The sequence below is a fragment of the Ictidomys tridecemlineatus genome, chromosome 4 (genome assembly GCF_052094955.1).
Source record: "Ictidomys tridecemlineatus isolate mIctTri1 chromosome 4, mIctTri1.hap1, whole genome shotgun sequence".
Lineage (NCBI taxonomy): Eukaryota > Metazoa > Chordata > Mammalia > Rodentia > Sciuridae > Ictidomys > Ictidomys tridecemlineatus.
The window spans coordinates 109,530,023-109,542,386 of record NC_135480.1 but is presented as its reverse complement, the minus strand read 5'-3'; the positions used below and the strand labels follow the sequence as shown (position 1 = coordinate 109,542,386).

Below are 12,364 nucleotides of genomic sequence, written 5' to 3'. Positions count from 1 at the left end.
ACCTGACAAGGAAACATCCAGTGTGTCCATTGCTGTTAACCAGCATTTCCCTCCTCCTCTCCCTTGGAAACTCTGTGTGTGTGTGTGTGTGTGTGTGTGTGTGTGTGTGTGTGTGTGTGTGTTTTGGGAGATGGCAGGGTAGAGAAGGCAGTGAAGATAATAGGGAGGTGGTCAGCTAATTACCAGGACATTGGTTAAAGGCATAGCCAGTTCTAAGTTGGTTCAAGGTCCCAGGGTGCTGAAAGGAGACCACACACCCATGTGTGTACCTACATTGGCGCTAAGCAGAGAGAAACTGGTCCCACCTCAGGACTCACAGACACTCTCCCATATGGAAGACAGAGCTATATATTACAGCAAAGCTACATCTGCCGGCCAGATGAACAGTACCTGTAAAAACTTCCCACTTTAAGCCTTGTGGGGCTAAAGCCTCTTCCAGAGTGTGCTGACAATAGGAAAATGATCCCAGAACTGTATTTTCCAAAGGACTCTGAGATTCTTGCTTTGGAACAGAGAGTAGGAAAACTGATGCTGTCCAAAAGACATCCCTGGTGACTGTGAGAATAGGCCAAGGTGACCAAGGTGAGCAACCAGGGAACAAAAGCCAATGCACAAAAAGTCAATAAATATTGATGAATTTATTATTAGTAATAGTAACAAAAATCCCTAGTATTTACTGATGACCCCCAGCATGCCAAGCCTCTTACAGATATTACTTCATTTAATTCTCACCACCCTGCAGAATGTATATGACTTTTCTTTCTTTCTTTCTTTCTTTCTTTCTTTTTTTTTTTTTTTTTTTTTTTTTGGTGGTGCTGGGGATTCAACCCAGGGTCTTGTGCATGCAAGATGAGCACTCTACCAACTGAGTGACATCCCCAGCTCATGTGTATGACTTTTCCTTATTTTACAGAGGAAAAAACTGCAGCTCCCAGAGGGTATATTTTTCAAAAATCACAGGGCTGTCACCAAGCTTTCCACTTATGTCCCAGTGAAACTGAAACGGAGCAACCTCCAGATAACAGGAGACAGATAGCGGGTAACAGGGCCCAAAGAGAGCAAGTAAGCTGCAAACCTCCGTCCTGCCCTCCTGGAACTGAGCAGAAGAGAGAAAGGCTGAGAGCAGAGTTCCTGAAAGCAACATGAGCGTCTTTTTTAATAAACACGCCGAAGCTTGACTCTCCAAAAACGCATGCTGTGCCTTTGAAGGCAGTTCCCTTGGAAAGCTATGTTCTCTCAGAGCTGTGATTGCTCAAAATATTTTCAGAACTGCTCTTTGGCAACGGCCTTCAGGCTCACAGCACATTCCTTTGAAAATCTTCAGTTGTGGCAAATCTTCCTTTTCATCCTCTGTGGCAGATTTGATTGTTGGGCAAGTTCCAGGAGTCATTTGAGATTTGGGTGAGTCATCAAACTGGGTCACCTTATTTGGGGTCCAGATGAGGTATGACCCTTTGTAGAGAAGTGCCCAGGGTGGTGGAAAAGACGGGAGAGTCCCTGAGGTTCTGTTGAGATGAGCCCAGGAGCCCTGGAGCAAATGCAGTGCTGGAGTCCTTGCAGGGGAACGTGGGGGTGGGGGTGGGGAGTCCTCAAGCAAGATCTAAGGGTTCTTCATAGGCAGAGACACGATCAAACTCAATCAGGGCGTAAGTGAAAACACACACGGGCCCATAAAGTGGCCTGGGAAAGATGCCACGTTAATAAAAGGGAAAAATGCAGAGGAATGTGTGAGGAGGGAGCCGTTAAGAAAATGCAAGTGCCTATAAACTCCGCTCTACAGCCCCCCAACTCCGGCCCCCAGTCATGGCTCCAACTTGTTGTTCATTAGCCCTAAAGAAACAGTCTCTGCAGCAGAGATGGAGCTAGACATTTGGCTCATGTCTGACCTTTGCTCAGCCTCAGGGTCCCTTGTCCAGCCACTTCTCTGCCACACGTCTCTGGATGGAACAGCCCTTGAGTGATGTTCCTCATTATGCAGTAGGTCTTACTAGTACTGTAGCCTTGGCAGGCCAGGATGCTAAGAGCAAGAAAGAGGTAGACAGTGGCTCTGGGTGCAGTGAGAAGCATGGTTTCTACTCTAGGGCACTTGGAAATACATTGTAATAGGAGTCATTTTCCCCTTCACATCCCCAAATTGCCCTTGGGGACCATCCAGTAAGTTGGCAGCAGGCCAAAGCCTTATCATATTTCTAGGCCCCAACCACACAGTAGCCAGAGGGTTAGCTCTTAGGTGGGACTTCCTGATAGTCAATAATCAGGAAGCACCCATGACCGTTCAGGAGGAAGGAGTCCTGGCCTATATACCAGAGGAGCTCCCAGGTTATGGAATAGGTTGGAAAGACACTAATTCGGGGTGGGGGGAGAGTAAGAGAAATACAAAGGTAAGTACATTGGCAAAAATTGTCAAGTGATAACTTAGTGTTTGGAAGTCTGGGGGAAAAGACAAATGAGAATGAAAACTAACTATAATCTTCTGGTGTCACTCCCAGGAGTTTCAGGAGATGATAACTTTTATAGCAGAGATCTGAAGCTATGTTAAGGGCTGGAATTGCTAAGGAAATGGGGGAGGACATTTGAATTTAGGTGACACATCTGCCATGCTTGATAATGGAGGGGATAGCTGGGCTCAGGAGATAGGCAGAAGGATGCCCCTTGCTGAAGTGGAGAGTAAACACTGTTATAAGTAGTTTGTACAAGAGGTTTAACCGTGGGCAAGATAGTTGCTAGCAGATTCCTGTTTGAGTCATTAAACACCAAGAAGGGTGACCTAGGAGTCCACAAAATCACTTTCCCAAAGGTTTCTTTCTTTCTTTCCTTTGGTACTAGGATTTGAACCCGGGGGTGCTTTATCACTTAGCCACATCGCCAGCCCTTTTTATTTCTTAGTTTGAGACAGTCTCTTGCTAAGTTGCTTAGGGCCTGCTAAATAACTGAGGTTGGCCTTGACCTTGTGATCCTCCCACCTCAGCCTCCCAAGCTGTTGGGGTTACAGGTGTGTGCCACCACACCAGGCACTTTCCAATACATTTCTGAAAACTGGGCTGTACTCCCATCCTCATGCCTGGTTGGTGTGTCTGGAAGCAGAGACCTGGAGCCCTTGGTCCTTGGGGTCCTTTCCTACTGGAGAAGTTTGACTTTTGGCTCTGAGATGATGGTAAAAGTCTTTCATCCCCCCCCATCCCCCACTGCTGGGGGCTCTTGTCAGATGCAGAACTGGGCTGATTATCTTTGTTTAGGAATCTTTTGCTGAGACCCAAGAAACAGGAAGCAGCTGAGATGCCTCCACTTAATACTGCAATCTGAATACCCCATGAAGGAAGGCTCAACAGGAGACCTGACAGGATCTGCATTGTTCAGGCAGACAGCTGGGAGCAGCTGCAGGGCCCCTGGGGTCTCCTTGAGTATTGAGGATTGAGACTAACCTTCAGCCCAGGCTCACAGACATCCTAAAGAGATCAGTGGAGTGCCAGCCTGTCTGGTACAGTACTGGCTTGGGCAGTAATCATTGGTCAATGAGAGTCAAGGGCAGAGGAATTTGGAAGCTCATAATCTTACCTAAAAGGAGTCACAATGACATTGGAGGGCTGGAAAAAAGAAGTCAGAAAGGAAGTGTTCTGCAGGGGTGGAGTTGGGGGACAGGTTCCTCCTAGCATATTTAGAGTAGCTAGCTAAATGCTCCCTGTTCCCACCCCAAGCTCCAGGTGACATTAACTAGGCAATAGGCCAAACCATTTCCAGTTGACTTGGGAAATTGTCCCTCCCCAAAAGGGAATCACATCAAAGAATCACAGTTTTAAAGTTTGAAGAGATTCCAAAGATCAACCAATATATCAGTTTCACATAGCAAGGCTTAGACAAGTGAGGTGACCAATTTTAAATCACATCCCTCATTAGTGACAGAGACAGAACTTAACCTGAGTCTCCAGATGGGAAGGCCAGTGGTCAATTCATTGCCAATCCACATGAAGCCGCTCAGCCTAGAGGCTGGCATCGGGACGTGGGGGTGGAGGGAACTAAGACCAAAAGAGCAGAAATTGGACCATGTAATGTGTACATTTCAGTATAAAGTGATCAATGTACAAATGAGATGCAAAACTAAAGACAAATAGCATGACAGATTTGGGGAAGAGAGTTCTGGAGGAAAAGAGTATATATGGGTCTACCTATTAATAGAACTTGGTTTAGGTTCCTGTTCTACCACTTGCTTATTATATCATTGGGAAAATCTCTCTGAGTCACCATTTATTCAACTATTAAATGGGACTAAAACATCATAGAATATTGTAAAAAAAAAATAGCATATGCAAAAGTACCTTGCACATAAGCAAGGCTAGGCAAATGTTAGCTGTTGTTATAATTATTGGGATTCATCAAGGGATTGGTTATTGAGTCTAGAGGCCAGAATAGGTTTTAGTTGAGATTCTTCTAGGAAGTCTAATAATTGACTAGAGTTTCTACTTCATCTTAAACATATTCAGATTTGGCAACAGCAGCTGAATTAAGCAGGACAAAATCCAAGTCCCAGCTACACAGTGAAGAGCCTTCACGATGAAGAATCCAGTCTCTGGTTTTTGCCCAGAGAGTCTCGGCCTTCCCTGGGAAGAAGCCCACATGGAAAAAGCCTCACAGCTCTCAACCTGAGCAGGATCCCTCAGAGCCTCTGAAGAGGTGGGAGAAGAGGGAGAAGAGGAGAAGAAAAGGGGACTGCCAGCCACAGCCGCAAGGCCCAAATCCTTCAGCCAAAGCCACATGAATGTAAAGAGACAAAGGTACTTACTGATTCCTCTCTTGTAGGCTCAATGGCACTGCTCTCTTGACTTTTGGTACTAGGCTTGGGTGGGAAATTGTGATGTGGGCATTAATCTAGAGGGTACAGCATGGGGTACTTCGAAGGAGAAGAGTTTGGAGAAGGGAGAGTCCTGTTGTGATCTAGCCCAGAGCACAGATTTTCATAGGTAAAGCCCTGCTGTGCAGGCTGAGGTCATTCCTGGCACGAGCTCCCCACTCCTTGCAGACGCCTGCAGGTCTGTTTTAATATCTGCAGCGACCACATTCCTAAGCAGGGTGGGTAAGAGACTTTCTGGACAAGACTGCTTTCCATCAGAAATTATTCCAATTCACCAGGGTCGGATATTTTAGAGCTGGATTTTTTTTTTTAAGGAGGAAAATAAAAATTCAGAGAGAATGACTAAATGTAGGAAGCAGAAACAGAGTTAGGTCCTAAAGGCTGAAAAAGGAAGGAGGGACCTGGGGTCCTATTGAAGAAGAGAATGGGACAAATGATACAGGCAGGGGATGCTGAAAAGAAGCCCCATCTTTGGATCTAGCCCATCCAGGCCTTTCTTAGGTCTTGATGAGTCTGTTACCATCATTCATTCATCCACTCAGACCACACTTGACTTCCATCTGTATGTCAAGTACTGTGTTAGGAATACAAAGAAGTTGCATTAGCTATCCATTTCTGAATAACAATTTAACATAACACACAGCATCTTAAAGTAACACCCATCTCATTGTTTCTGTGTTCAGGGGTTTGAACACAACTTAGCTGGGTCCTCTGCCTTAGATCTCTTACAAGGCATAATCAAGTATTGATCATGGCTGTGTCCCCTCTAAATGCTCACTTGGAGGAAGTACTTCCAGGGTCATGTGGTTATTGGTAAAATTCAGTCTCTGGAGGGTAGCTGAACTGAGAACCTTGTTTCCTAGCTTACTGTGGACCAGAAGATGTACTCATCCCTTGACGCGAGGTTCTCTTCAATCAATGAGCTAGCTTCATCAAGACATGCAAAATGAGAAGGTGAGCGAGAGCTGGCCTGCAGGACAGGAGGGAGGCACAATCTCATATAACCTGGCAATGGAATTGACATCCCATGGCCTTTGTCACAGTCTATTGATTACAGGCAAATTGCTGCTTCTGCCCACACTGGAGGGGAAGGAATTACATAAAAGTGCAAATTCCAGGAGATAGGGACTATCAGGGATGCTATGTTGGCTCCTGAAGCCCTCAGGTAACTCAGTCAGTGTATGACAGTTAAAATACAAGTAGTGAAACAGTAATAGGTGATGATGATGATAATAATGATGATGGAAAATGCCAAGTATTGAATACTTATAGTGTACCAAGAACTCTATGCATATGTATACATAGAAGCATATACACACACATATATATGCATTCAATCCTTATTAAGCAAGTATATTTTTATCCCCTACTTCAATGAGGAAACAGACTTTCAGAGAGATCATAGCAGTGGAAAATCTAGGAGTTTTGGAGTCCCAATTTGTCAGAAAATAAGACTTTGCTCTTAACTCTTTCATTACATGACTCTTAGATAAATGTCAATATAACATGGAAAGTATTGTGGTGACCCTTCTTCTGTCCGGGGTCCTGGGAAAGGCTTCTCAGAGGCAGTGACGGGCCTGATGTAACAACAAGCAGCAGGGCCCTAGAAGGAGTTTAGAGAGTGGAAGTGACACAATCCTTTGCTCTTCAGGAGCCCTTGAGGCTCAAGTGGGGAACCAGACCCAAGAAGAAATCTCGGGGCACTTGCTAGGAGCTGCAGCAAGTGCAAACTGAACAGCTGTTTGAAAGAGCTCCGAGGAGCCCTGGAAACCAGTGGCTGTTTAGATTAGTTTTCTAATTGGCTGAGTGTTAGCAAAGCCTCTTGTGTATACAATGAGAATAGTTAATCTTGTCTATTTGTGTATCCACTCATGTTCTGTCACTCCCTGGTCTTCTCAGCTGTCTGCCTCTTACTGTCGATTTTAGGTCAAGGGAGGGTTTATGTCTGTGACTGTTCATAGTGCCCCCAGCATTGGTGGGCTGCAGGAGGAATGCACCGTGGAGGAAAGTGATTCAGATGCACCCTTATCCATGTCCCTTTGCCTTGCCATAACAATCCCCATTCATCCCCAGGATGCCTGTCTTGCTGCAGGGCCCATCACCCCCCATAACCATCCCCATCATCCTATCCCTCACATTTAAACGAAGTGACCGTACATATGTCACCTTATAGTTTTATGACAAACCTAGAAGTTGGGCTTTATTATTCCAAATGAGAAACCCAAAAGAGAGGCTAAGTAGCTTGCTCAGTGTCACTCACCAGCTAGTAAGAAGCAGAACCAGGACTTGAACTTGGGTCCAGCATTTAAAAAAAACCAAAAAAACAAAAACAAAAAAACTCCTCTCTTTTTTAAAAAAAAAATGAGAGAGAGAACTTTTTAATATTTATTTTTTAGTTTTCAGTGGACACGACATCTTCATTTTATTTGTATGTGGTGCTGAGGATCGAATCCAGTGCCCCTCGCATGCCAGGAGAGTGCATTAGCCACTTGAGCCACATCCCCAGCCCCAGGTCCAGCACTTTTAATCTCCCACATTGTCTCTGTTGGTCTGGCTGTCCACCTCACACACCACATTCATGATGCAAGTTCCTTGCTCAAGAAGCCATGTGTCAATCTAGCCACATGTTTTTACCTGTCTTTCAAGGCCCCTGCACTAGACCCATCTCAACTCTATGATGGGTTTTGGGTGAATGAAGCCAGGTTCCCTGACTCCCTGAGACATCTCAGTCTTGTTGGTTCCTTCTCTAATCAAACTGTAGACACCTTTAGATGAGAAGCTACAATGTAAAATTCTCCCATGGCACTCCAAACCCAAGTACAGAGAAAATATTTATGACTCAATTGTTAATGGAGAGAGAGAAAGAAATACAAGGCCATAAGGATGTCTAAGAATAAGGAAGTCCTTTTTCAGATGCATTAAAGAGTCCTCTGACTGAGGAACCTCCTGCCTAAGTCATTATTCACTTGCCTTCCTGGGTCTCTCCCAGCTACCTCCTTCTTGGGGAAACCTATTTTAGCCATCAGGTGACTGTTAACAATTTTCTTTCCCTTCATGACCTGAGTGTGGTCAAAAATGCCTCTTTATAATTGCTCTGGGCTCAGCCAGTCAGATCTGCACTTAAACTCATACTTTTGTGTGTTGAGGGGAAGAGCGCTGAGGAATTATTGTATGTGGTAATACTCACGACAGAGACCCAGAAGGGATAGCAAAACAAAATCCGTGATTTAGTAACAAGTGATAAATTGGAATGATGTGACCAGATTTGCATTTTGGAAATGTAATTCAGAGAATTATGAATAGATGACTATACATAAGAGATCAGAAGAAGGTTAGAGAGGTGTTGTCTTTCCCAAGTCTCTACTGATCTTTTATGTAAGTATTGATGAAGCACTTTCTATGTGACAGGCACTAAGTGCTCTACAAAAAATGGTCATGTTTAGTCTTCAAAACCCTTCTATAAAATAGCATTCATATTAGCCCTTTTGGAAACTTATGCTCATTAAGTCCCAAATTTTCAATTCTGTGTAGGATAGTGGGACATACTGGGTTAAGTAGGTTATTCAAGATCACACACTAAAGAATAAGGGCTGGAGGTGCTGCCTTGCACTTACCTAGCATATGCAAGGCCCTGGGTTTCATCCCCAGTACTTCAGGGGAAAATAAAGAGTCAGGTCCCAGCTACCTCCTTCTTGGGGAACCTATTTTAGCCATCAGGTGACTGTTAATAATTTTCTTCAAAAATGCCTCTTTATAATTGTCCTCAATCTCAATCTCAATCTTTATAATCTGTCCTCAATCTCTGAGATAGATGGCCTCAAAGTTGGTTAGTTATTAACTCATTAATTAATTTAGGTTTGTTTGTTTCGCCAAGAGGAATTCGATGAAAATCCCTATTGCCCATCAGCCTGGGGCTTGTGGAAAGAGGGAGCAGTGAGAAAAAAGTTTGAGGTCCCTCCTACTTTTTAAGGAGGGGATCTAGGGTCTGGGCTCCTTTCCTGGAGCACAGCCCTGTGCTTTGCAACTTTGCAGAAAGTGAGCAGCTGGCAGGAGAGTTGCATTTTTTAGGCCCTAGGCTGCGCCTTCTTATCTCAGGGAGGCTTGATTTACTTTCCTCTATCTTATCACAGTCCAGGGCTCTGGTGATGGATTTCACCTTCGGCATTTGCAAGGGGAGGTTGCTTCTTGCCAAGGGCACTCCCCCAAAGACAGAATGAGAGGAGACAGCTCTGTGCTGGATCCACCCTTTGCTTCCTGCCTCCCCCAGCTCAGGTGGAGAGAGGAGGACCCTGCCCTTATTGAACTGGAGAGAAAGAGATGGGATACTGCTGCTTAGCAAGAATATATAAAACTGCTTTTTCCCAGATTTGGCCCAGACCTGCCTTTATTTGAGATATCTCAGGGAAATAGGAGGAAAAAAATAATAGTATCCCTGTAGTGCTCTCCTCTTTATTATATGGTCATTCAAGTGCCTTTTCTAATTTAATCTTCAAAACAACTAAAGGGGCTGGGATTGTAGCTAAGCGGTAGAGCGCTTGCCTAGCACACGCAGGGCCCTGGGTTTGATCCTCAGCACCACATAAAAAAATAAATAAATAAAACAAAGGTATTGTGTCCAACTACAACTAAAAAAAAAAAAAACTTAAAAAAAAACAACTAAAGGAAGCAACTTTTGTGCTCCCTTTTTACAGAGAAGGAAACTGAGGCCCAGTGGGTAAGATAACACAAACAGTAAGAGATGGGTGTCCCACAGCACTTTCTGAAGCTAATTCTATGTATCTTTCATGGCACATCATGGGAGAGAGAATTTTCTTTTTGGAGAGTACATGATTCCCAGGGTTTCTCACTTTTCTTTTGTTAAAACAGAACTTGGCTTATAGGAAAGCCGCCCATAATTTTACAATGGTGGAGTCATTGTTGGATCAGGGAACTGAGCCAACAAGTAGGGATGTCGTGATGAGCCCAGGTCTACGGACCTAGTTCATATTTATTTATTTATTTGGCACTCGGCATTGAGCCCAGGGAGGACTTCACCACTGAGCTACATCCCCAGCCCTTCTTATGTTTTATCTTGAGATGGGGTTTCATTAGTTGCCCAGGCTGGTCTTTTGGAATCCTCCTGCCTAAGCCTCCAGAATAACTGATTATCGATGTGCCACCATGCCCATCCTAAGGGTCTAGTGTAAGCAGACATGAGGAGGAAGGCTACCCTCAGGAGGGAGAAGGTGGCAAGTCAGATGGCATCTCTGTGCCTGGAAAGAAATCAGCCATAAAACAGTCTCTCAACAAACAAGGACTGAAATCCTTCCACTTGTGTCATATTGTGGGTGACACACAGTCACATGAGACCAGAGCTGAAGAAAATAGCATTTATTGAAGTCTCTGTGCCAGGCATGGAGCCAAGAAATTCACTTATTTGATTTGATTTTCTTAACCATCTTATGAAGTGGGTTCTACTCTCCTCATTTCAGAAGAAGCTAGAGCTCAAAAAGATTAGACAATTTGCCTATGGTCTCATTGCTGGTAAGTTGTAGAACTGTAATTCAAATCCAGATGGTCCAATCCTAGATCTGCTAGTAAACTCAAAACCTTTCTTTCACGTGTATTCTGGAGTGTGGAGAGATAGATTTCCCTTTAGAGCCCAGAACATCTTCATACAGACAGATGCTTACCTTGGTCATTTCCACTACCTGACCCACCCTGCATACATCCAGAAGATTTGGGGGTTGGGGTGAAAATAGGCATGATTAGGAGGAAGAGTTCAGGCTATTTGTCTGAACTCCAGAAAGAACTCCAGAAATTTCCTTGTTGGCTATGTTTAAATCTTTAAGCATTGGGGTCTCTGCCTTATTCATCTTTGAGTTCAATGGTGCTTAATGCTTTGCCTGACAAATAGCAGGGCCTCAATAAATGTAAGCTATGAGCTTGAACTTAGAAGACCTTACAATTAAGATATGGAAATTCAAAACTGTAGTAACTATGGTTGGCAGATTGGTCCAAAGCATACAGATTCATTGAACATGACACCCTGAATAATAATGAAGAAAAGGGGAACTAGGCAATTTGTTGGAAGGCTTGAGGTTATTTCAGAGGGTGCATCTTTTATGGGATCCAGGAGGTTCTATCCCAGCTCTTTAGTTCATCTGTCTGGGGCAAGCCCTTGCACTCTGTGAGCCCAAGTTCCTTGTTTGTCAAATTGAAAGACTGGAACTGTATTCTTAGACTTTTTTTTTTTTAATATTTTTTCAGTAGTTGATGGACCTTTATTTTTATTTATTTATTTATTTATATGTGGTGCTGAGAAATGAACCCAGTGCCTCACATGTGCCAGGCAAGTGCTCTACCACTGAGCTACAACTCCAGCCTTTTTCAATGCAAACACATTGAATTTTAAATCATTACCCTCCTACCCTCCACCAACAGATTCCTGGGAGGAAGATAAAGAAGACTGTCATTTGTTCTTTTAATTTAATTTTTCAATAAACAAGTAAAAACTGTAAACATTTATGGTATACAACATAATACTTTGATACATGCATTCATTGTGGAGTGGCTACTTCAAGCTATTTAACAAATTATCTCACACATATTTTATTGTTGTAATCTACCTACTCTGAGCAGTTTTATAATACACAATATGTTGGTTTTAACCATAGTCACCAAGATGTACTACAGTTCTCTCAAACCCATTCCTTCTGACTAACTGAATTTTTGTGTTCTTTGACCAACATCTCCCTAATTCTCCCAGATGCTGGTCTCTGGTAACCTTTGTGATTCTCTGTTTCTATGAGTTTGACTTTTTTACACTCCACATATAAGGGAGATCATGAACATTGGTCTTTCTGCACCTGGCTTATTTCATTGAACGTATCGTCCTCCAGGTTCATCTAAGAAGTTTGTCTCTTAAAATAGAGGAGTTTTGCTTGAACCTGGATGTGTGAGAGGCAGTCCTACCCGAAAGCCAGGGATGGGCTGGATGCATTATGCAGATCTTTCCAAGCCTGGATGAGTGACTGATTTTAAAGTGGAGATAGCTCCCACTTCTAAACCCGAGTCTCCAGACAGTCGGACACAGCCTGCGGTCTACAGGGGCAGCTCCTCCCAGAGGAAGAACCAGAGAGTGAAACCACCACTCCTGTGGGCTGTTCTCAGTCCCCAGTGTGCTGGCCGACTCCCACCCAGGCTTAATTTGCACTGCTAATCTGTTATGTCTTTCTTGGTAATTTAGCACTTTCAGACAGTTATGGTTAGATTCTGTTTATTTTTCTAAACCTCACAAAAACCCCATAATACAGCAAGAGAGTGAGCAGGAGGAGGGGGAGTTTTTTCTAGAAATACAAACTCAAGATTCAGATGCTCTTCCCCATCTGCAGGACAGCTGTTGTGGCGACCCTTCCACACAGAAAGCTCCAGCATTCCTTTTCAAGGCTCTCTTGCTGGCTTCCTTCCCACCACCATTCCTTTAAGAGAATGTGGCCTTGGGATCAAGGCATGAAGAACTGCCAGCTCCTTCCACCT

General features: G+C 43.9%; 1 protein-coding gene across 9 annotated transcripts in view; it reads left to right on the top strand.

Moving 5' to 3' along the window:
• Positions 1–1,268: 1,268 nt before the first annotated feature.
• Cdon (cell adhesion associated, oncogene regulated) overlaps positions 1,269–12,364 on the top strand; it is a 178,411-nt gene continuing 167,315 nt past the window's right edge. For all 9 annotated transcript variants that reach the window (XR_005733837.2, XR_013437979.1, XR_013437981.1 and 6 more), the window contains exons 1-3: positions 1,269–1,401; positions 4,479–4,769; positions 5,710–5,800. Coding sequence is in view for 5 of the 9 variants with exons in the window: in XM_078047295.1 (XP_077903421.1) it covers positions 5,793–5,800 (8 nt within the window). In the remaining 4 variants the exon portion in view is untranslated. The remainder of the gene's footprint in view (positions 1,402–4,478; positions 4,770–5,709; positions 5,801–12,364) is intronic.